The sequence below is a fragment of the Molothrus aeneus genome, chromosome 12, assembly GCF_037042795.1.
Source record: "Molothrus aeneus isolate 106 chromosome 12, BPBGC_Maene_1.0, whole genome shotgun sequence".
NCBI classification, from domain to species: domain Eukaryota; kingdom Metazoa; phylum Chordata; class Aves; order Passeriformes; family Icteridae; genus Molothrus; species Molothrus aeneus.
This window is the reverse complement of record NC_089657.1, coordinates 7351649-7377677: the sequence shown is the minus strand read 5'-3', so window position 1 is coordinate 7377677 and position 26029 is coordinate 7351649. Positions and strand designations below refer to the sequence as shown.

General features: G+C 44.4%; 1 protein-coding gene across 13 annotated transcripts in view; it reads right to left on the bottom strand.

Annotated features, from left to right (window-relative positions):
* CADPS (calcium dependent secretion activator) overlaps nt 1-26029 on the bottom strand; it is a 204146-nt gene that overhangs the window by 96002 nt on the left and 82115 nt on the right. For all 13 annotated transcript variants that reach the window (XM_066558057.1, XM_066558058.1, XM_066558064.1 and 10 more), the window contains exons 7-11: nt 16304-16415; nt 12258-12397; nt 10179-10245; nt 2065-2173; nt 833-1045 (exon numbers count right to left, since the gene is read on the bottom strand). In XM_066558057.1, the coding sequence (XP_066414154.1) occupies nt 833-1045; nt 2065-2173; nt 10179-10245; nt 12258-12397; nt 16304-16415 (641 nt within the window). The remainder of the gene's footprint in view (nt 1-832; nt 1046-2064; nt 2174-10178; nt 10246-12257; nt 12398-16303; nt 16416-26029) is intronic.

Here is a 26029-nt window from a genome sequence, read left to right as displayed (position 1 = left end):
ATTTAAAAAAGTCGAAATCTATTTTAATCAGAAGAATTCTTTAATGTTTACCACTTTTCCTTATTTTACTTATATTTAATGAAAATAATTCTTAAATTTTGCTGAAACTAGCAAGATAAGCTGTATGTTACATAATAAAGGGGCTGCAGATGATTGAGACCTTCAAGAAAAATGAGCGAAGAGGCATTTATGTGGTTTATAATCAAATTAGATTTGTAAGAGAAAAGAAATTCCTCTAAATTTCAGATGAAGCAAAGTGTGTGTAACTGCATAGGACATGCAGCACAGCTACAGCTTAAAAGATGATTGCTTTAAATTCACATCTAACTGGCCTGCAAAGCAACCTGTTAAAAATACCATATGTTTTCCTACAGTTGAATATTCAACAGGAGACCTCTTTTTGTGTGTGCATTTCATACTTGCAAGATTTGCACCTGTAGTTTTGAGCACATGATGCATTTGACAGACAGCTAATGGTGCTAATGAATTGCTCTGATCTGGGTGTGCAATTTATTGTGTGGGGTTAAAACACATGTCTGTGGAAGGCAAGGTGGGTCTCAGGCTCTCAGATCCCAGTCTCTCTCCTCCATCAAGTATTGCACTTTAAAATACCCATTGACAAGTTCCCCAAGGAATTTTGTTTCTTGGGTTTGGTTCTGTCAAACACACAGGTTAACTGCTTCTGGATCTACTGATGTAAAAAGAAGCTTTATAATAATGAAAAAATATTTTGTTTTGAAATCAGAAACACATGTGCGAATATTGATTTACATCAGTGCAGAAAATCTTTCCATCAAAGACTTTGGCTGTCTAAGAGAACTTATTTACTTACAAAATTGAGAAATTGGAGCATCTATCTGGGGTACATTTCCTCCTTTAGCATTTAGCTTTTGCACTTGGGTAGGTGGCACAGGTTTGTGAGACTGGCCAGTGGCTCGGTACATGGCTTGGACCCACAGGATTCGGTCCTGCTCATCGTCACTTGCAAAAATCACCGTGTCTCCTTCCTTCACAGCGTTGAAGAACGTTCTGCCACCATCCAAACCTGGCAGGAAAGGAAGTGACAATGCAGTTTCATAGATTTTGAGGCCAGCCAGGAGATCTCCCCCTGTTTCCCACCCCACCACTGCTTGGATGTCTCTCTACCCAGTCCCATGCTGCTCCCAGCTCTGTCCCCTCCCCTGCACCAAACTCACCTGCAACACAGCCCACAGGTCCCCAGGTAACCCAATTACTAAAACATGCCCCAACACACTTGGATTAATTGTTTCTCTCACCTACAGCTCCATCTGTGCAAGTTCCATGTCAGCACCACTGGAGCCCAATTAAAAATGGGGTTTGAGTGGGAGGTTCCCCATTAGACTGAAAGCATCAGTGCTCACACTTCAGAAAAAGGTCCTTGGGTGATATCCCTATTTCTGTCTTTGCCCTGACTTGGCACCCATACTCCCATCCTCCTGATATGAGAATTAAGGGAATAAAGGGCTTGACAACAACCTACTATATTTTTATCATCTCCTCTGGGGACACCATTACCCAGGGCATGGTGAGGATCACCATGCTTAGCAAGTTGTCCCACTGAAATAAAAGAAAAATGGTGCTTGTCCACTTGAATAAGGGTCTCAACCACCAACAGGTAGCTCCAGGTACCAGAGCCTTTCTGTCCCTGCCCCTTCCATGCACTGACATCCATCCTAGTGAGAATGGGGAAATGCTCCCACAACAAAGACAAGCATAGCTGCTAGCCTTTTATTTTGGGCATATAATCTGAAAGCACAGGTTAGAATTGTTACTCAATTTGAGCATTCAGCTCACAATAAAATTTCATTGGGATTTAAGTGTCTAATTCACTTAGGCTCCCCAGAAGAGATGAGTCCTTCCCTCCTCTGGTGCAGCTCCTAGCTCCATCCCTTAGATCTGTTTATAGTAAAGTCATGCATAGCTAATGATCAATATAAACACAAACATATTTAGAATAATGCTGATCAGAGTTCAGCTGCAGGCAGGGAGAGGAAGAGAGAGGAGTCTCTTTGGAGTGGTGAGCGTGGGAGCTGCCACCCGTACCTGGCTGCGGGTCGGTGTAGTCCACAGTGTATCCGTCGAGCTGCAGCAGCTCTTGAGGTTCTGCTTTTTTCTCCCGGTAGCTGCACATAGCAAATGTATATTGACTAACCTGAGGAGAACCACAAACCTAAGATGGCACCGGGTGACCACCACAAGGCAATCCAAAGCACTTACAGGGTGTTTGCAGGGACAGGGGATGGTGGGGTAATTTGGATGCTCCTTACCCATTAGAGACAGACTCAACACTTCTTACCAGGCTTTTGCAAAGCCCTCTCTTAGCGCACCCTCCTGCAGCACGCACCTAATTCTCCACATCAGTACATACAGCGGTTTAATTTCCTCCAAAAGAGGAAGCTCCACTGTTTAAAACCCTCTATCATTCATCCCCAGACAAGTGCAAGAGTGACACCCTGTCACAAACAATGTGAGCTAAATTGCTAGGTGCCAGTCATATTAAAGCAATCTTAAGATGCCACTGATCTCGGCAGTTGTTGTCATCAGTGCTGTAAATGGCAGCTCTCACTCCTCTGAGGTACCATCTGCATGACACGATACATTCAATGTCAAGCTCTTGACGGAAGCCGGCTCAGCTGCGGGGCTCTGCCGGGCTCCGGGATCGCCTTTAGGAGCCCATCAGGCCGCATCAGGCCCCGCGCGTTCTCGGCGCGCTGCGATCCGCACGGTCGGCAAGGAGCTCATCCAGCCAGGGGAGGAGAGGATTCTCCGTGCCCCAGGCGAGGAACTCACAGGGAAATTTACTGTCAAATGATTTCAAATGACTTTGTTAAGGTTGTGTCACATCCTGGACGCCTGACGTAATTTTATTCGTCTGGACATTTTCTTGACCTCTGGAAGAAACTTTAAAACTCTGGTGGGTGGCAATGAATTGTGCTTGTCATTTTTTGGAAGCTGGGAGAGATCCTGAAAGATGGGAGCATGGATGGGCTGAGGGGTTTTGCCTTCAAACTCCAGCCAAATTGCTCGGCTACAAAGATCCATGCAGCACTTATTTTAGTGGCATCTCTCACTAATAAAATGTAATTGATTGAAGTCGGGGCACCCGTCTACTGGCACAGCATCTCCCAGACACCACTCGGTTTACTGCTGCCCTCTATGGGCTTCTGCTCGCTGCCAGCCTGCTCCAGCAGCCCTGCCTGCACCGAGCCTTCCTCCAGGAACAGCTCCAAAAGCCACCTAAGAATAAACTCTATCATTAACACATTTGTGGGAGTAAGACTAAAAGCGATGCTTTAAGCATCTTGCATCCTCCTTAAAACTACCAGCACTGATGAAAGATTGACAAGTAGCAGACCAATAGCAGGAGCACACCAGTGCATATTCCCTGTTCTGAACTTTGCATGCCTACCATCGTATGGGCAACACAAAAATTAAAAAGATTAACACGAAGGAATCTAAAAATAACCCAGTGCCCCTCAGCACAACATTCAGACTCCTGTGGCGTTCATTCAGTCGCACTTGCAGTATGTTGCTGCCATCTCCTGGAGAAACTCCGGAATGTGCTTTATTTATGGGAAAATCCTAGAGATCTCGTCTGAGCAGTAAGGATTCGATTTCTCTGCGTTAGACAGCCTGAACTTCAGGGACTGCATGATAAATGCAATTCCTGAAATGAGTCATTGCTAACCTGTGCTAACATTTATTGAGAACCTTAATACCACTAATGCTTTTCTGCTTTTCCTGTATGGTCTATAGCAACAGGTAATTAATTCATTCAGTAGTTCAGCTGCTGTTCTCTGACCCTGAACATAAGGTCTGAATTTTGGGCTCTTCTTCATATACAAGTAATTCCATTCCTCTTTGAACCCAGAAAATATTCTTCTGCCCTATCAATAAGACAACCATAGCAACACAGTGGCAACATAGGGAAAAAGGCATTTCAGAAGTTGCATTTCTCATGTTAAAGGTTATAAATGACAGGTGTAGACAGTCGGCTCTGGTGGAGTCATCCTGGGACAGAGGCAAAGCAAACTGATCTCTCCTGTTAGAATGCACAGGATTTCCTTGGAAGAACATTGTTATTAGAAGAGACCTTCAAGAGAAACCTGCAGGTGGGTCTATAACAGGCAGTGAGCCAGGGCTCATCCAGGTTCATGTCCTACTTCTCTACTCACACAGCTCAGAAGCTCAAGCTCAGGAATTGAGCTTGCTGGCAGGAGCAAGCAAAGGATCAGGCTGGAGAGAGGACAAAGCTAATGATGGCCTCTGGAAGAGGTGCCAACTGTGCCATGCAGAGTGCCTGCACCTAAACAACTCAAGCCACTGACTTCAAGGACTGGCAGACCAGCCTGTGTGCCCTATCCTGCTGCCTGGAGCATTTACTGCTTGGGGTCAGAGAGAATTTGGTGCCATGGCTACCAGTGCCATGTGGCTCCTTCCATTTACAAGCAGTGGTAAAGCCAAGCCCAAGAAAATGAGATTCTAGAAAGCTCAGTATGTCACAGTTGTGCTTTGCTGCAGAACAACACTGTAGGGTCAAGAGAAGATTGCACTTGCCTTTCATCAGTCCTCCAAAATATTGTGCTTTACAGAGCCTGCTTTCTGTAAAGCTCAGAAGTGGCCAGACAAGTGAAACAGTTAATAGCAGAAATTAATCTTACAGCCTGCTGAGTTCACTCTGAACCATAGCTGAGTATGAGAGCGAGCGAGCAGATGGGATGGGCAAGATGAATGGTTTGAGTAATTGGAAAAAACACAGATACAGAGAGGAAACTGAAGGAAGACAGAGGAGAAATCTCTGCCCAGTGAGGGACAAATTCTCAAAGCAGCTGGGATTTCATCCAGGGACTCGATGACAGCCAGGAAAGGAGCATCTAAGGAAGCTGAACTGAGAGAAAGTAAAAGAAGGGAACTAATCCAAGGCACCCCTGGTTGGTTCATTACAAAAAGGGGAAAACACTTTGAGAAATAATTTGAGACAAAAGAACATAAGGGGAAAAAAAAGGTGGGGGAAAAGACAAAGAAATTCAGGAAGGGGGAAGCAGACAGCAGGAGACAAATGCCAAAGTTCACTATTCCCAGGCTGCTAAATTAAATCTGACTTTCTTGGCACTTGACCATATTCTGTCACCAGCTATATAATCCAACTGATTAATAAATACAGCGATATGCATTAACCAGTTCTGACTTTGTCCTGGTTTCTCTACCAGAGACTCCTGCTCTAGCGAGCACTGCTTTCCCCAGGACCCTGCTCAAACCTGTTAATTGTCATGCCTCACCCTCTGAGCTCAGTCATTTGCTCCCCCTTTTTTACTGTTGACACAACACCACCCTACTTGGGTTAAATTCTTTAATGGACCTTTTCTAAATTAACAGCATGCATTTTGTCCCAAGGGAGAGAAACCGTGCGAAGATACTGCCAGCTGTAATACAGCTTTCCACTTTGATGGGAGACTCTTGTCCTCTGGTTGCAGCTGTATGTTGCCTCCCAAGCCCTTTCCTAACACAAATGAGCAGAGGAAATGATCTAGCTTTAAGAAAGAAATATGAAAATAGCAGTTTTCACATCTCAGCATATCCATTCAGCTCTAAAAAACTGCACAAAACAGTTGTCCTAGCTTCTGTCTTCAATCAGGAGATGTGTGTACTCTCCTGGGCAGGGCTGTGTGGTGGGAATTCATCCTGTTGAGTATGGACAGGATATGCAGGACCTACTGCAGCCAGGTGGAACTAGCTGTGGCATCAGTTTAACCAGCAGTTTCCAGATATTTTGTATGTATCATTACACTCCAGATTTTACAAGAATCACCATCTATGCCTAGTTCTCAGCAAGGGTCTAAGAGAAAACATTATTTAATATGATTATGGGAACCAGCTATGGGTCATTCACCTTGGCTTGAAGACCACAGTCTAGGACTGCTGGTGTACCACACTGCAATTCTGCTGAATTATTTTCAATTTTGGGGTGATATTCAGAGTTACTGAACTCTTACTTCATTTCATTTTATCCCGAGTCAGCTGAGTTTTGCTGAAAGCAAGGACTGTCACTATTAGTCTAAATTATACTGAGTTTAGGGAGTCTGTCACTAGAACAATAGATCCAGGCGTAGACACTGCAACTGGTTTTAATCTGCAGAGAGTTGATCTGGTTCCAACAACATTCTGCAAACACCATCAGACACAATCAGCTGAAAACTGCTTCAAGCTACTCAGCAGACATGTCATCCAGGTACCATGGAGTGTTACTTCCCATATGCTGCCAGAGCACTGAAATGGGGTTATGATAAGAGATGAACAGATTCAGTCTGAAATCTCAGTGTAATTAATTCACTTGCCCTTAAAAATCATTGTAAGAAATTTCCTATTGCAAAGCCAGCAAACCCACCATAACCAACCATGGTGTTATTGCCAGTACAGCACATCAGACCTTGCAAAGAATTAATACAAGCTCTGCCAGCTAGCAAAAATCCCAGCTTTTGCATGAGGGTCTAATTGGCAAACTGGCTGAAATTTGTGTGCTGTGCTCAAGCAGCTGATACAGCAACTTAGCAAACACTTACAACATCTGAAATGGATGTACATTTTCTTTCCTAACCGGTCACAGAGAACTTTGCCCTAAATAGCTTAATTGCTTTTGCTTACCACTGCCACTGGCATTACTGCTGCCTTTACGAAGCATTTTCCTTGCTTGTGATGCCGCGGACCATTTCCATCCAAGCTCAGGGCCATATTCTGCCATCATTTTCACACTGCATATCTCAGGATTTAAAATTAGGCAAGTAACGAGTCTCTGCCATGTAATTTACATCTAATCAGTATTCTGCTCTTCTGCTGCTCATCTCAAAGGGTGTCTATGAGAAGGGTGGGCAGTGTACAGAGAGGACTGCGATTCATTTGGAAGGGAAAACTAACCCCTCTTAATGCACGGATCGGTGCTGGAGGAGCACACACCCTTGCCCTGCCAGCCATGCCATGCCATAACCCTTCCCTGAGTGGCTGGACCAAGTCCACCCAGCAAGGCAGGTGCTGGAGAGTTGAAGCTCAGGTCTAGAAATGACACAAAGGAACTGCTCGCAGCCACTACACCCAAACAAATCACTTCACTCCTGTATAACCCTTGCAGTTACACAGACACAGAAGGTGCGAGGGATTATTCCACCCAAATTACAAGGAAGTTATTGCTCCTTTCCCCTTCTCTCCAGGGCTTAACACAAGCCAAGTAGCAGTGGAAGCGCTCCCAGCAGAGCTGCTTTTTCTCCATACGTGCGCAAAGCCTCCGTTTTTGGCGGCAAGGCTCCACTGACACAAAAGAGACAAACTGCCATCAACACCTTCCTCCTTGGTGCCACCCATGCAGTTTGGCACTTTTGTGCCTTGTTTAAATAGTTACGAAGAGTTTGAGTATTTATTACCACGAATTTCTTAACCACTGGTACCAGAAGACAGAGTGGTACCACCCAATGGCACTGAAGGAATCAAGACTGTCCATCTGAAATGGGGAAAGAGGGAGAGAGCACAAGACCATGATGGGGAGGTTATTCTGCAAGCAACAGGACATGCTCTAGCAATAGAAGATGCTACAGGTAAGGGACAGAGACAAGGGATCAGAAAGGAAATGTTTTGCTATTCCTCCAAACAGCCTTGCCCTCCTGGCAGTGTCAGGGACTGACCAAACCACTATATGTCAAATGGACTTTATGCTTTGGGCTCTAAATCTCAACTCTGGTGCAGGCAGGAGGCTGGTGTGGATGAAGCTCCTGAAGGAGGGGCTGCTCCTTGTCCGCTCTCTGTAACAAGAGCCAGCTCACCTTCCTGCAGGGGCTATTTTCTGCCTGTGGTTTAGCAGAGTTCAGAGCATCCTGGACATCAACACCTTTACTGCCAATCCCTGTTCGTATCAGCACCCATCCTTTGCATTGCATGAAAAGCAAATGACAAACATACGGACAGCAAAGTATTTTTATTCCATCTTTATTGCCTGCTGACATGTTCAATATGCTCAAACTACATCTGAGGGACTGCATAGAGAGTGTTTCTTGTTTATATTTGATGTACGGCAGAACACTTTACATTGCACCAAATGTTGAGCAAACGGTAACATAACAGAGAAGCTGCAGTGGCAGCTGGAATTTCTGAGGTGGGCTACAGAGACTCTCTGGGGGCAAAAGTCTGCTCATCTTATTCAAATGAATTGCTTTTCTGGCCAAATCCTGCTCTGATATGCCAACTGACGAACACAGACCTAGTAACATGAGAAAACATGGAATAACTCTGAGAGCTTCAATTCCACAGCAAGCTGAAGAATTTATAGCAGCTAAAAATCAGAGAAGCAACTGCAACCACACTGAATGGCCAGAAGGCTCTGAGAGACAAGTCCAAACCTGCAAACCCTTGCATGGAAGAGTATCAATAGAATTATTTATGGGAGAAATGAGGTTGGGAAAAATGATTCACTGCTTTGGAGCATCCCTCTTCACAGGGCAAAAAAGAACTGAGAATTTGGTCTAAGAGGACTGAATTGTCTCTCAGGGAAAAGCAATACCAGTTGCACTACAGGTGATCATGGACTGCCATAGCACTTCTAACATCATTTCAGAACATAATAAAGGAAACATACAGAGAAAAGCAATACTTCAATCTCTGCCAAAGAACAGGGTCAGTATAAAATGCTCCCAGAAGGGAAAGGCAGATAGAGGCATGCCCTGTGGCTGCTCCACACTACCTCCTCCCTCTCTGTGGCCATTTTGACCCCATGTGGAGTACAAAATGAGCACTTAAACTGCCTCTGCTGATCATACTTGGTTATGGGACTAGGTACTCAATGAGTCTCTCTAAATAGCCTCCTACTTACATGGGTCCCACACATCCTAAATCTCCTTTACTTCCCAAGGATGGATTTCCTTTTCTCCCCCATAGTTTCATGCTATGGAAGCCAGCCATGATGGCTAAAAGGGGATTGAATACAATTAAGCTTCCTACTGAGACAGCTGAACTTGGAGCAATAATTAACACAAAACAAAGGAACCAGCTTACACCAGGTGATTTAGGACAGGTAAATCAGGTGTCTAAGGTGGAAGAGGGACTGCTTGGACTCCTCTCCTTACCAGCACAGGACAGCACACAAACAAGCATGCTCCAAATGTGGAGTCTGGTGCACCTGGTCTATACCATCTCTGTTCTTACACTTTGCCCCTCTACAGCAGACCTGCCATCTGCTTTATCAGCAGCAGGGTTTTACACTCTGAGCTGATCAGTTTGGATCTCTGGTGTCACAAGATCTCAGTTGGATCCCATGTTATTCCACAGAGCATCTCTATGCTGCTTTCATAGAAAACCCTGAACCAAGGTTTTATTCCTCACACTTGGAGACAACACACCAAGAGAGTCCAGAGAGGAGGGAGAGAGAGATGGACCCAAGAGGACTCTGTGACTTCCTCAGGTTGGTGTGAAGATGGATCATAAACACTGGGGCCACACTTCTGTGGCCAATGCAGTGGTTTCACCTGCCCTTGGAAGGTGAGGGAAGATCTAACACACAAAGTACTGAGCAGAACCTTTCTAGGTTACAGAGGACATCTGCCTGTTTCCTTGTTTCCTCCTTCCATTCTTAACAGTGGTCAAATGTACAGGTCTAATGACTGGGAGGGCAAAAAGTGAAAAAAAGAAAAAAGGGAAAAAGGAAGACACTGCAAAACAATGGCTGCAAAATGATCTGTGAGAGCTGTAGACCATGAGAAGCAGTAATAAATGTGAAGGCAAGAAAGATGTCAAGAATGATTTGATGCTGATTCTGACATAGCCAGTGATAAAACTTCTGTAGATTCAAATGGGCTCCAAATTTAACCTGGAGCTTCAAAAGAGAGCCCAAGAACCTCCAACCAAGACAGACTGAGCTTCCTCCTCGCCTCATTAATTCCTCATTAAAATTGATTCTCCATTTTATCAAGCATTCAAGTGCATCTGAAAACTCAAGGCTAGCAGTCTGCAACTGGGATATCCTTGAGAACACCCATACATTTAGAAAAGAATCCATGTTTAACAGACACCCTGCACAGAACCACAGCTCAGCATCAATCACATGGCACTGAAAATGGCCGGAGGACAGACTCAAGTACTTCATGTTGTGATTTAAGATCACTTCTAGTTACATCTGTTACCTGGACCAGGACAAAGAATCGTTTCTTCCATCTCTTCCAAACATTTTTACCAATGGCCCATAAATACCTAGGAGAAAAGAACAGGTGAATTCAGTACACAAGTGTTAATCTGTTCTCTTGCTTTTCAGTATATTTTGTTTACACTTAGAATGTTTACACTTAGAAACTGAAGTTAATGCACAAGAAGGAGCAATTACAAGACTCTCAAGCTCAGCAGCATTCATGAATGGGTTTATTTCTAGCCTGAACAGATTACCTGCAAAGAAAGTGGCATAAAAATCTTACAGACCCTTAATGTTACACAGTATTAATTCTCTCTTTCCCTTTGTCTTTCACAACTTGCTGAGGATTTGAAGCTCTTTAGTGCCAATGAATAGCTACAACATGGTTGGATGGGTGAAGAATGCATTTGCAACAGAAGAATTAAGGGAGAGAAATCCCAAATCTGCTTTAGCCTTCATAAAACCATTTTGCTGAGGGGAGCTGTCAAACAGAGGGACACTTCCTACATCAAACCCAGCACACAGGATCTCAATATCCACTGGACTGACTAAACCAGGGCACTTCACTGAGCAGCTCTAAGATGAAATCCGAGAAATTGCTTGGCTACAGATAATTCAAGCAAACTGAATAATCTCTGAGGAGGAGTGAATTTACTGTTTTCTACAAAGGAAGAATTAACTTTAAAAATTAATGTCAAAATAAGCATTTAATCTCTGTGATGAATTGGCCACTGTGACACTATAACACAAACACTGGCAAAACTAGTGGCAGCACCAGGCTAATAATAAACATAAGGATATTATTCAGCATTAATATGTTTTATGTATCATTATAATTACTTTAGTTCTGGCTCAATAAATACAAAAAAGATTTCATTTTTGGTTATGCAAGGGGTTCCTTATGCCAGAAGGGATCTAGCATACACTTGGTGAATGTTTAAATCACAAAACTCCAAGTCATGCTGATGTGGGCTTTGAGTCCTTGGCTAGTCCAAGAAGAAGGTAATAAATGTCCTTTTGGCCATTGCTGCTAACATCAACAGAAAGATAATCTCAGTTCAGGTAGCAAGAGGTATAAACCTCAGAGTTTTACATGTAGATCAAATGTTAGTAGAAGAAACCCAGAAAACAGCCCTACTATCAGCTGAGATCAGGGAAACAAACAGGACAGGGGATCTGTCCTCTCTGGCTCTGGTGCCTGTGATTGTGGTGAAAAAATTAAACTTCACACAAGATTACTGGCTCTGATCTCATCAGCTGAGAAAACAGGAGGAGGAGGAATTAGAAAAAATGAGTGATCTAGATTACCTAATAATGGATGGAATTTAACAAATTGCCATGAAAATAAAAGTGAACAAAGTCACTTCTATAGCACCAAAACCAGACTGGAGAGTTATTTCCAACATCAAGCTTCCTGGACAGTTTCAATTTTTTGTCACATCCTCAGCTCTGAAAAGCAATCAGAGCCTTGCCAATGGCCTTTGCTAGATCTTCCCAAGGATGATCTAATTTGTAATTATATGAAGGTAAAAGTGGTCAGGGATCCCTCTGGCCCCAGATTTTCTGACACTCCCTCCTGTAGGGGAAAGGTGTCTCTTTTAACCTTCCCAATTATTAGTCCTACTCAAGACAATTGTGGAATTTATTTAATTGTGGTGTGTATCTCAGTATAAATAATGCTGGTCACCTGGGGTTCATTTCAAGTGGAAAGTGCACTGTGATTTTGGTTTTGAGAAATCAATACAGGGAGACACAGAATAACTTAAAAAAATTATATTATTCTCAGTAAGAGAGTTGGACAGTTAATCTATCATTTACTCACAGGAAAAAGCATAATTTCCCATGAGGAAAACTGTTTAAAATTTAAACTGTTTGGCTCATATGCATTAAAAAAGACTATGCTAAGAATATGGAAAGTGCACTATAAATGACTGAAATAATGCCATTTTTATATGTATCTTTCTGCTTCACCTCCTGTGAACTTGAGAAAAAGAGGTTCTCTTTGAGAACCTTAAAAAGCAAAATTTCCTAATGCACATTGAAAACAAAATGACTTTGGATTGAGACAAATGTTTACCCAGAGTGCTTCATGTTTTGAGGCTTATCCATTCGCACAGCAAGCTTGATCTTCAGGTCTTGATCAGGGCAGTTTTTGGAAACAGTCATTTTGTGCCACTCTGACTGCTTTGGGCTGTTAGGAGTAGGGTGGAGAACAACCTGTAAGAATTAAAACAAACATTGTTAAAGGGAAAAATTATTCATAAAATGGGGTTTAATGTGGAACATTAATAATGTGGAATAAAAATACCTCAGATGACCTAGTTTTGCCCTAGAAGTCAGTCTGGATATGCCTATTCACATCAATGAGGATGGCTTTTTATTGCTTTTTTAAAGTACAGCTTGTTATTTTGAGATTAGGTCATATATTCTCTGAGTCCTCAGTCAGCTCACGGGGCTGTGCAGACAGAGCTGTATGATCAGTTCCTATCATTTCAGGATGGTACATCTGCCTGAGCTATGACAGCAGATAAAATCTGCATCCCATGTCATGACATGAGTGGTTGCAGGACTCTGATTCCATTTCCTGCAGCAGGAAATGCTGGGAGGATCTCCAGCTGCAGCACATCCATTCAACACCAGTGATTGCAGATGAACACCAATGGCTCAAAGAAACTGAAAGCTCCAAGAGGTCAATAGTCTTTCCTGATCACAACTGTGCTTTTCCCACTCATTCATTCCCACTACAAAGCAGAGCAGCTCCCTGGAGAGAAAGATACAGAGTATTCCCCTGGGACAACACCACATCCACCATCTTCTCCTGGTATTTCCATGTTTCCTCTGAGGTGGCCTAATCCCCTTCTTCCTACACCTGCTCCCCTTCTGATGCTTTCACTCTCAGAGGTGACTTTGCCTGGTACAAATTAATTCAAGTTTCCACTGTGCTGTAGTGAGATGAATCTTCTTTAAATTTGTTAAACTTTATGCAAGCAAATTGTTTCACAATTCTTACAAATGGCAGCATTCACCCTCATTAACTGGTGTGCTGCCATCACTCATTTCTTGCTCATGCTTAGTCTATGCTCCTGCCAAACTCCAGCCCAGACTATAATCTTGTATTCCTCTGCTCTTCAACTTTGCTGCTGATTCAACAATCTAGGGGCTGTTTTCCACCAAAATATCATTGATGCTATTATCCCCCTGATGAATTACTCTAAAAGTTATTTTATTGCCTCCTCTAAAGCCTGAGGTAAACATCAGTAGATTCTCAACTTTACCCTTATCCATTAATGTTATTTATCTCTTCTTTTATTGAATTGCTTTCTCTGTCAGGAATCTGAAGCTGTTATTAGTCACACAGATAACTGAGAAACACCAGTCTGTACTGCATCACTCTTGGAAGAAAACACATTTAAGCAAATCCTGAAGATGAGAAATGAGTTCTCCGCATGAGGCAGGGGATGCTAGAACCATGACAGACCCAAGCTCTGAGCAGCACCCAAGGAACTCCAGTGCCAGGCAGGTCATGCAAGAACATCCACCTGTGCTAAGCTGCTTCTCTTAGTGAGGCAGCAGCCATTCTGTGTGCTTGGGATGCTCTCTGCTTTGATTTCTAACTCTTTTTTCAACAAAAGACACAAACTTTTCTCAGTGGTGTTGCAATTCACAGCTCTTCCCCTCCTTGCCCTCGGTAGATGAAGCACTGGCATGACTGAAATCCATGGGAGCCCTGCCATTGGCTTCAATAGGGTCAGGATGTATTCCCATGCCTTCAGCTGCCCATTCAGCAGAGCAGGGCTTGGGAGCATTTTCCAGTTCTCCCCTGGATAAAAGTGGTGAGCTGAGGAGTGGCGGCCGCTTGCCAACTCAACGCTCGCAATAGAAAGTGGGCTTTGTACCCGCCTGGCAGAGCACAAAGCCACTGCTCAAAGGGCGGCTGAGCACGGGTGTTTTGTGTATAAAACCTGCTTTCCTCTTCTCTCCATGCAGGCAGGTTCCTGCCCACTCCAACAGCTAAACTAGGGGCTTAACACACTCCCGGTTTCATTTTAATTTAAAGAAGAAATCTTGATGCAGCCTGAGCAGACACGCGTCATCCTTCGGCCGCTCTGGGTACACCGAGTGTCCCTTTGAAGTTTGGCCGACTGAAAGCACTGGTGGCCACGGGCCAGGGGGAATCGCTGCCAGCTCCCCACACTTGCCACTGCTGGCCTGTGTCCTTCAGCCTGCAGAAACTCTGGGCTGAGGGACAGTTTCCTGCTGGACTGGGAATTAAAGCACATTGGTAGGGTTGGCTCATCAGCCTTTCAGGGCAAGAGGGGTTGCTTTGGGTGCTGACATCTTTCTCAGAACAACATGCACAGCTAATTGCTTCCCAAGACCAGCAAAGTCAGCACTGCTCATGGCTGCCAGTGGAAACAAGACTCACAAAGCAAGAGGGGCTGCACTGAGTGTAACCACTCAGGGGAAAATCCCTGAATGGCAGTGCGGCTGGCTGGGTGAAAAGCTCTGCTCAGCATGCCACAGTGGATAAAGGCAGGGTGCCAGGCTGTTTGAAGTAGGAGGTTTTGAAAATAATCCTGAAAATATTATGATGCTGTGCAGCAAAACAATTGTAGGTCTTCAGCTGTAGTACTGCAGCCTAGAGGGGTCATCCTCTTTGTCAAAAAAGAAGGACAGGGAGAAAGGAAGGATCAAGGTGTGGATGAGAAAGTCTGAAGGGGCTGTGACTCCCTTTGAAGAGAAGATTGAGAGGGGAAAAAAGGGGCTAGCTTTGCTTTTCTCTCTCTCAAGTGCAAGAACAAAGGATACTTCATGAACATAAAAACACAAATAATTAAAATGAACATGAATTACATGAGACAAAATTGCACACAGCATTCTCCACGATAAAGCTATAAATTTAAATCAACAGCTCACTAGGACCTGGGAGAATGTTCTGCACTTTTATGAACAGGATTAACACAAAACCATGTTAATTAGGAAAAATGGTGAATGGACAGAGACTCTTCCTTCTCAAGGCACAAACAGCCATGGAGTTAGCAAGAAACACCCCAACAAGTTAGTCCATGACTGGAAATATAATTCTTTGGCTTGCAACAGGATCAGTAGCTTTCCTGACCATGGATTTCTTGGCCATTGCCATACAGACAGGACGGAGAGCAAGGAGTGCTGCAGGGCTGAGCAGACAGAGCCCAGGCTGCCCCTGGAGATCACCTGGGTCATGCTGAGCCACAACAGGAGGTGCCAAGTCCTCTTACCCCAAACTGATTTTCGTGGAGTTATCATCACACTGATCTCAGCCTGAGAAGCTGAGGAAGGCATGGCAAGGAGTTTGCTGCCACTTCTGCCTGGGGCCAACACAAATTAAACAGCTGCACAAGATCCATGGAGACAAGTGAAGTGCCCCAAAGCCACAGGAAAGTGCCATCCACAGATATTCTGGAGCTATGGGCTGCAGTGATCAAGGGCCACCAGTGCCAGGGCACTGGTTTAGGGATCACAAACAAGGGGCAGAGATGGGAAGATTTTCTCTGTGGCCAATACCCTGAGAATCTGAGGTCTTTGCTGTTAACACCGCTGATGGAGCAATGAACTCTCATGTTTCACTCCCAGTCCAGCCCCTCTGAAGCCACCAGCTCAGCCACCATCCACCCCCAGGGAAGCCAGGGCTCCAAGCCTTTTGCAGGGAGTACTGCAGTCAGTGCTTTCAAAAGCTCAAACCATGCACTGGCTGCTCAGCAGATATGAGAGAAACTTAACAGTCCCTTGCCAAACTTAAACCCCCTCTTTTTGCTTCAGCACAATCCCCTTTTCTGCCTCAGGAATGTCCATTTCCGCAAGCAACCTTTAAGGCTTTCCGGACTGCCAATATTGCACACAAGATCCTCTGCCTTTGCTGAGAGCAGGCACAGCCAGCTGAAATGCTGCCATTAAAAACTCACAACAAAGACAGCATGCGAGATGCACTCCTTTCCAGCAGTGCAGAGCTTGCTTTCTTTCCCCCTCCTGAAGCTTGGCAAAAAAGCAGAGCATGTTGTGCTCCCAAGATATTTCTGTTCAGGAGAGATTTCTCTAGAAAAGCAGGGCCAGAAGGAAACATTATTAAACTCAAAATCTCCTTACCCTCCCAAGCTCTTTGTCCTCCAGAGCCAGCACTCCTGTGCTCTCTGTGAATAGCTTCACCTTCACTGCAGGAAGTGCATGGGTTGTCGTGAAGTCTCCTTGGGTGCCCCAGCTGTGAAAAGAAGGACAGAGAGGTGTTCAGCTCAGCTGGCAGGTCAGCAGCAACACTGCTCAGGCATGAAACAGTTAACTTAAAAAGTGTCTGACACAAGTTGAAGTCGTTGGGTTGTGTGAGTGACACGGGCATTAATTATCTTCTTTGGGAAATGTGGGACAGATGTTTGGAAAACCCATGATGATCCTTTGGGGAAATAAAGAGAGCATCTGGGAGCAGCATGAAACCAAGTTTGAGAGAATTTTCTTAGTTAGAAAGAACAATGTCTTCTGCAGTGCCAGCCTATGCAGTCACAAGAGAAGTAGAGGATTGAAGACATCTGCACCCAGGATGTCTGTAATCACTCATGCCTGTCCTCCTTTCTTGGCTAATTAACCTCTGCTTTCCAGGCTGAGTGTGAAGTTTGCTTTTTCTGAAGACACTGCAACTTAACCTGGGTCGCTTTCCAAGTCTCAGCTCAACCCAAGTTTAAGTCCAAGCCATTATGTCTGGAGTAATCCTAGTTTGCTAGGACTACAGAGCAGGACACCAGCTCCTTGTGGGTGGCATTGCAGTGGCCAGGAAGATGCCACCTCTGCAACTACACCATCAACCACCGTCTAGTATTTGTACTCTCTGAGTCATTCCCTGGCTTGGAAAGGAGTGCTATGGAGGCTGAATTATCCACAGCCTCTAGACACAAAGATGTCTCTAGAGGACATCTACAAGTTTGTGCAATCACAAGTTGCCCAAATGCAGAGAAAACATGAACTCATTCCATGTGGGACTCTGCCAAGAGCGTGCCATGAGCAACACCTCTGAGTGATGTGGTGGAACCCAGACTGCAACCCAGAATGCTGCAAGCTAGATGATTACACCATAACTCACTAACCACTTCTATTCCCCCTCACTCTGTTAATGACGCTTTCTCACTTTAGGCTGTCCTCAAACTAGATCCTCTGCTAAAGAAAGGCAGTTCCCTTGAAAAGGCTCAGAAGACATGGTCCAGTGACTAGATATTCCTCAAAGATGAACACCAAGCAGCAGGTTTAGCATTTGGAAAATAATCAGTAAAATTAATTTACTTCTCCTTGTGCTCCAGGAGTATGAGTTTATGCTTTGCTCCCCACTGAGCAATTCTTGTCCAACTGAGCTCAGCAGATAAGCGTGTTCAGCACAGAGCTGATTAACAAACTTGGGTTCTTCATCACCTTTGCTCTGAAGCTTCCTCTCTCGGTGTCACTGTTTCACATGTTTCGTCTTTTATAATGATGCATCAAACCTCCACCAGTGCCAGACAGCAGAGGTTTGGCTTAAACTATCTACAGCACTAGAGGTCCAGTCAGGTCCTTTACATAATATCTTTTTCATGTGTGAGCCATCAGCTACCTAAAAAAATATTTCAAGGGTAAGAAGCAAGAAACAACTTAATTTTCTAATCACAGATTCAGGTCACAGGTTATGTTTTCTCTCAAAAAACTGCGTTGTCACCATGAGAGAAAGTAGGAAGATTATCTTGCTTTGGGTAAGAGGCAAAAGTAAGAAAATATCCAACCTTCCACTGTGTATTTTGACAGCATCTGCTTTATAGAACTCGTATCTCTGTTTACTATTAAAAAGCTCTTATTTGCTGAAGCATTCCCAGACCATATGTTATCAACAAATGTTACTAACCAAATACAAACAGTAATTTTCATTAGGTTTCCTTCATGGGAACAACATTAACCACAAAGAGAATAAATGTTTCAAATGACAGCAAACATACATAGCAAACCCTTGACAACACTGGTGCTTACATATTCATACCCTCAAAAGCCCTGAAAAGATCTGCGCCAACAAATGGAGACCATCAAAAGTTGAGTTTTGTGCTGGTTGGAGCCTGTGGTGATGTCATTAGTTGCCATAGTGATGCTCAGCATAAGGCCATAATTCAAGCCACTGAAACATCATTTGTATTCAATCTGTGTACCCAGTTTATCTGGGCTGTGTATTAAATTATTGTTCAGAAAATTATCTCTGGACAGTAGCTAGGTATTAGGATCTTCTGAGGGACTAACAGTGCAATGGTTTCATTTCCATATTTAATCATTAAGCAGGTTATCACTGCAGGAGTTAGTTTGTTGGGAAAGTGCACTGGGACCTGTTGTGGACAAATGCCATGAAGTAGCTGTGCTATTCTGTCCCCCTATCACAGAACTCATGCTGACACCTCAAAGCAATAAAACATCTGCAAGTGCAGACAGACAAATGTCATTCTGGCCAAAAGGACACACACATACAGATGGATACATATGGATGTACAAACACCAAAAAAGGTACACAGGCAGAAAAATCCTGGCAGTACTTCCTCAATCAGGACAGTATTAACTGTCTGAATGCTGCCTGAACCCCTCAGCTCAGCATTTCTTATTGGCCAGTGCATCCCAAAGTCTGGAACTGATAAAGAAAAGCTGCTGTGCACAGAGAATTTACTAGAATCATGGCCCTATTTATGGCATTTTGCTGTTCCAGTGCTCTCACCAGGATCTACTTTTGTCTCCAGGGTTTCTTATTTAGGATTCAAACTTAGGATAAGCAGCTAAACTCTTCTGGCTGCAAAGTGCCAAAGGTTGAGATATGCCCCAGGTGCTAACTTGACAGATGCTGGCCCTTGTTTTACCTTTTACAAGCACAAAAAGGAGATCATCACTGTAGACTTTGTGTCTACAGATTCACCTAGAGGTGCCATCACAGTTACTGACCAAACAGCCTGAAGTGCTGTGATTTTATTCTGAATGGAACAAAAAATGACACCTATCCAGAGGGTGTGAGTGGCCAACAAGTAACAGAGGTCAGCTCTTGTCTCCCATTACCTCCAGAGCCTCATGGAGCACTTGAAGGATGGGCTTACCTGTCTGATTTCAGGAGCATTTGGGAGCTGTCACAGACACTGCCCTCACTCACACATGAGAGGCAGTGATGCCATTGCCAAAGCAGGTGCCAGGCTGCTCAGACCTAGCTGCTCTCAGCTGTCTTGGACTGCTGATCTTAAAACCTTTAGGTTGATGCTATTCAGCCCTTCCCAATTTATGGCCCAAATCTGTAAGACCACTGTCCTCCCACTGATGCTGTAACCAAGCTCTTACCCTTTCCTGCCATAAGGTCACTGCAGAAACAACTGTCATCACCCCATGGAAGTGCTGGGCTTTACTAATCTTTGGCTGTAGGGCTGAGGGCTTCTAAAATGCAGATATAGCAATTAAAACCTTACTTACTACATAGCTAAAAAGACAAAAACATTTAAACACTGTGGCACTACTAAGTTAAAATTCGTGATTGAAATACTATTTGGGATATGAATAAGGCTTGAGCAAATCCTGTAAAGATGCCTGTCCTGACTGCACTCATGTATCACATGAAACCAGGCAGGAGGGTCTCTGACTTCAGCTGATTTTCTTCACAATATCCTGCTTATGTGACCTACAATTTTCTCAGCTGTCCTTGAGAGACACTGATTTAGTAATTTCTGTTCAATTCAAGTATGCAAGTTCCTCTAAAGGAAATTTTAGTACCTGTGACCTTCCTATAAGTGAACATACACATTTAATACCCAGGAAAATTCATTAAACTCTTTCATTCATATACTGTGCTCTCCAGCAAGTCTGCTCAGCCCCTGCCTAATTTAAAAGTCACCCTTCTTCCATCAATGCTCTTGTAACTTGATGTAGCCAGAACACTGATGCCTGTGATTTATATAAATAATGAACAAGTGCAACTGGGCTGCATTGCTGGGCCATGAATCAGCCCTGCTAACCAGGCTAACAGGGGAGCAGCTGCATAGCCATGTGCTTTCCACAGGGGGGACATTTAAACATCATCTATGACCACTTCTCATGGGCTTCAAAATTACCACAGGATATCTTTTATCCCTCTCCAGCTTGCACGGAATAAACATAAAAAAAAATCAGAAAATGAAAGTAAAAATGTGTACTAAAGGAGAGCTATGCTGTCCCCTCAGTGGGCTCACTCCAGGTGTGCATGATGCCCACTGGCCACAGCAGTTTCCTGGGACAGATCTTCTCTGCCAGAGCTGCTGCCCTTCTGCCTTGTTTCCAAAAATCCACCACTTCAGTAAAAAAGTCTTGCAGAATAATATTCCTACATGTTGGCCAGATTTGCAGGAATTTGCTCAGTATAGTTTTCCCAAATTAACCAACTCAGCAGCAGTGCCTGTCCTCCCAAGACAGGAACATGTCCTTGGGAAGGTAGGACATAGCAGGCAGCTGCTTCCATCCCTGCAGGGTCACCAAAACCAGCAGCAGCATCACCTACCCTCCTGCACAGCCAGCTGGCTGTGTGCAAGGGCACAGAGGTCCAGCTGAAAGGCATTTAGTGTATGTGACCATGTTTGGGACAATAGCTGGAAGGGCAGCTTAGCCTCCCTTGCTGTCCTCTACTGTCAGAATGGGATCTGGTGAGGATGCCATGACTGGCCAGTCTGGCTGCCTCCCTCCTTTGTGCAGTGCTGGTGGAGAGAGTTGTGCTTCATGCATTTCTCTTCACTTACAACCCTCATCTCTCCTCTTCTGACATGTCTGTGTCCCTCCTGGTGTACTTGGTCTCCAAAGTGAGCTGGCTGGTGAAGGGAAGTTCATCAAGAGGACAGACAGCCTGACAGACACTGCCTGGGCTTGGTGACTGCTTCACCTTGTGTGGTGTGATCCAGCCTTGTTTTCTCAGCTTTTTGTGGTGCCCAGTCATGGTCCCTGCTGGATCTGGATCCTGCTCTGAGGATGGAGAGTTCAGATCCCTGGAGTGCATTGCTGGAGACTGAAATGCTACATACAGTCTAAATTTAGTTCTCCCAGAAATCCTGTCTAACAAATGATGGTTTTATTACTTTAGCACACTCCTCCCCTCCCAGAGGAGACCTTTAAATCTTGGGCCATAAATCATGTATGCCCATGCTTGAGCACTGGTAAAAACAGAGTTAGAGCAGAAGCACACCAGGCACTGAGCTAACCTACCTTCATGCAGCTGATGGAGTAGAGCACCTTTTCCTCTAATGTAATGCTAAGCTGTGTTTCTTTTCTACATATTCCTAGAGACACAAGCGAGGAGGAAAATAAACAGGTTTAAAGTATCTTTAACAGTTACCTATATATGAAGAAGCACACAGGACAGCTTTTTACTATATTCTCTAATGCTTTATCTGTACCAGCCATTCAAAAACACGAACTAGAGGTTGATGACCACAATTGTCAGTGATCTACCTGAACTTCCCTTGCCCATACATGGAGGCAATAGTTCATTATAACTGAGCACAGACAGGCTCACTCAGGTCAACAGCAAAACCTCATGCAGGGATAGCATTAATCCCACTGGGATGAAAATACCCATTTTTTAAAATGAAAAGAGTGCTTGGGAACTCCTAGGAACACCATAAACTAGACAATGGTGATCCTTTCACAAGCAGAGGCTGGAAGAGCTGACAGCTCCTTGTAGGGAGCAGTGCAGGTAAGGCACTGAACTGGCAGGGATGTGGCAGAACAGATGTGTCTGTGACACATGGGCAGAGGCAGGTGCTCACACCTGCACCAGGTGGGTCACAAATCCAAAATAAACAGAAGCAGGGCATCCCAAAGCCTCTGAGAAAATATGTACTCTTTGCAGCTCTTGTGGGTAATGGCAATGGATAATAGGTTTTTTGTTTGTGCTTTTGAGATTTGAAAAAGCCCAAAGGCACAGAAGAATTCTGGCTTTTTTTAGGCACTCCAAGAAAGCTCACAGGCTGGGTCACACACCTGGAGACCTGTGGGATGCACACACAACTTCACACACACAACTTTGTTTCAGCAGGAGAATGTCACAGACAACTGCCAGTTTTGGGATGCTGTGCTGGGGACAGCTACAAACTAGTTTGTGACTTCCTACAGTAGGACTGCAAACCTCAGTTGAAAACCTACAAATTTAGGGGACTGCACTACTGTGTAAATGTGCCTCAGTCACCTGCTACGGGCTCCTGCTACTGCAATAAGGAGAGATCTAATTAAAACAGTAGAGTTAGGCCTTAATTTGCCTCATCCCAATTTAGAGGCAGCAAGCAGATGAAGTGATGCCTGACATAGAGGGCCCCTGTCTTTCCACTGCTATAAAGATGTGCTGGAGGTGACTGCTGCAGATTTACAAAAAAGATTTGAAATTAAAATCTCAAAGAACACATATAGATGCATATACATTGCTCATGCAAAAACATCCTGGGCTAGGAAATACCACTCAGGTGCTAAGAAAGGCACCTTTCCATTCTGCCTGCAGAAATGCACTGAGAAAGGTTTGCATCCATAATACATCTTGATACTCGGGGCTGCTGAGCCTCCTCTGGGATTCCTCCCACGGTAAAACTTTGATGTGTTTACTCACCTTCAAAACAGGATAACCAAAGACATCAGACACAGATTGACAACACAGCCTATTTTTGTTTACATTTGTTTCCTCCCCTCCCTTTCAGCTGCCAGAACAGCCTTTCAGTCCCATCCCCTCAGAACAAGCTGAGCTGAAGTGGGAGTGACAGCACAAACAGATTTGATTCCTCCCAGACTTTCCCGCACAGACTTTGCAGTGATTTAAAACACGCTTCCACTGATGCAGCTCCCGTGCAGGTGCTGACAAATCAGCATTCCTGCAGGCACTGGCTGGCAGAGGTGGCTGTACCTGCCTTCCCTGCAGCCAGGGAACACCAGGTGAGGCCATGGCTCTGCATGCAGCACTGATGTCTGCTCTGATAGGATAACCCAAGGATGCTCTGAGTGAATCCATCGTTTCCCATGGCCAAGCATGGAACACTTCCTCTGCTAAAACAGAACACCTCTGGTAAATATTTTTCTTACAAAAAGGGCATTAATTTTCCCCAAAACACCACTGCAGAAAGCACGATGCTGTTATTCAAAAGGTGAGCAGAGACAGTGTGTCACTAAGGACTGGGCTCCTTCTACAGCAGCTAAGGAGGTGTTCCAACCTCCAGCACTTCATGGCCTGTACTTTTCTGTTTCCACAGCTCTGAGACACAATGTATGTGTCACACACACAGGCACCATCTTGCTTAACATCATGCAGACAGCAGTACCAGACCATCTCTCCCTCCAGGAGCTGCAACTCCCACATCCTCAAACTGGCTCCGTCAGCCCTGCACCACCGGCTGAGAGAGAAATATGTCTGGGAGAGATCACATCTGTGCCTGAGTGTGCAAGGCACAGAAGGATGAGGGTAAAGCTGACAGAGACTGCAGCAAAGCAAAGCCTGCAAAGGTCTGCTCTTGATCTGCTTGTGGCTCACACACAATCCCCGTGGATCCCGTTCCAGTGCCAGCACAGGGCACTGCAGCCAAGAGGAGCTGCTGAGGCCGACAGCACAGCTTTAGGAACCCAAAAAGGGATGATCTTTGCCGTGCAGAAAATACAGCTTGATTTGTGTTTCCTGAGAATGACTGATACACTGGGGAAGAAGTGTCATGAGGAAGGAAGAAGGGATGGGAGGTGGATGTAAAATCACATAATAGCTATTTATGGCCACGAGATGGCATTCCTGCCCCAGAGATGTCCCTCCACCATGCCTGCACCCAGCCCAGGACCACACACCCCTCCCAGACCACTGCACCCCTGGCTGGAATCTGCTGCAGAAATCCCTCAGCTGGTTTGGATGTGAAATTGTGGCAGTGCTATTCACCACAATCTTTAGGGTATTAACAGGAAAAATTTAAAAAAAGAAAAAAAAAAGTTGCATGAATACTTTCCATGATTTAAATGATGACTGCTTTTCAAATGCCCGGTGCTCTTGTTCAATATTATCACAATTAGAGAAGAAAAACTCAGCAGGGGGAAATGGAAGTGAAAGCCCAGCACTGTTTTACTGGGAGGTCTGAACTGAAAGAAAAATTGCTTCTACAAGGGCTGCCTACTGTATGTACTCTATCAGTGTATCTGCTTTGGATACAGCATGGGTTTACAGCTTCATTCATTAATTGCCTGTGTGCATTTACTGTCTGTGGCTGTGATCACTTCTTGAATAGGGTGACTTCAATGCCACACACATGCTAATCAAAGCTTCCTTTGGCCAAAGATGCTCCACTGACCCAGCCACAGAGCTGCTCACTTCACAGAATGACCAAATATGATTCATCTCTCCTATCAGATCTTGTCACCCTGAAAGAAAATACAGCTGCAGAGGACTGCCATTGGTTAAGGCCTGGTCATGATTTTGGACTTAATAAAGCCTGCCAGATTTACAGAAACTTAGTATCTCACAAACACAGACTGTGGAGAAGGAGACAGAAATCCTCTGCCTGAAAATACAGGTTACTGGTTCGTGCCAACATAGTCTAGACCCTCCTTTATAAAAGAGTAGAGAGCAGTGAAATATTTTCTAAATGCAAACAGCAGAAAACAAATCAAGGTACTGAGAGAGACCAATCTGATTTTTATTTATGCCTCAACATATGTTATATTCTTAGAGGGGCTTCTTGACTCCCCCTTTTACAGTGGAATGGAACAGGCACCCTTCCAAAATCAGCTAAAAGGAAGAACAAGAAGTGTGAGACCATATCTTGTTGTGCCATCACTCACATTTTTGCTGTCCTATACTTTTCCAGGATCCAGGACAGGAAGATCAAATCTAGCTAGACACCTGGGTTTGCCTTGCCCAACTTCTGACCACTAGAAGCAAAGTTCACACTAGGATCTCCTGGGTCAGTGGGGATGAGTGGACAATTCCAGCAGGTGATGCCCCCCCAGCCATCTGCAAGCTCCTCTCCCCATGAGCAGCCTTCTCCACATAGTAACAGCAGTAGGTTGCTCCCTTTAAAGGCTTTTACAATTAGTTCTGTGGTTTGTTGGGAGATGCAGCACATTCACAAAGCCAGTACACTCCACCTTAATTTCACAGAAAGGACACCTAAAATGTTGAAAAATCACTATCAAGGTTGGTCTTCTTGTTTCATCATTCCAGAGCTTTGTCCAGACAGGAGCAGGCACAGTACCAATTCTTTAAAGCATGTCCTCAATCTCCTTACTCTGCTTTGCAGCAATAGCAGCACCCCTCATTAAATAATAATGTGCACTACTTGTACACAGCACTTAATAAATAAACCAACAACTAGGCCCTTTCACATGCCTCATCCCCTGGCTTTCCCCTGGCAAATGATGTGCTGAACTTACACTAAGGCATGGCTTTCTTTTTTTTTTAAGAACGCCAACTATGAGCAATAAACACTATGACTGAATGTATCCCAGACCTTGCATTCTGCAGTCCTCCCCTTAATGTAGCACTGTTTCAGATCACGGAGTCTCAGTCTCATTTCAATGTCCTTTTGGTTTTTCCTATCCCCATTTAAGGCTGCAAGCACAGGAGTGATGAAGCAGACGGGTGTCGATGAAAATCGCCTTGGGCAGCATCACACCTTCTGGAATACTTAAATTTGAATGTATGTGCTATCACAGGAATACATAATTCCCAAGTGCATAGGAACACTCAAGAAATTAGACAGCTGGCGAGAAAAGCAAGACATTCATCTGTGAAAGAGAAGGTGCATGAGCTCAACCCTTACTAGACACCAGAGAATCCATGTGAAAGCAATGCTATGTGTGCTCTGAAAGCCAGGG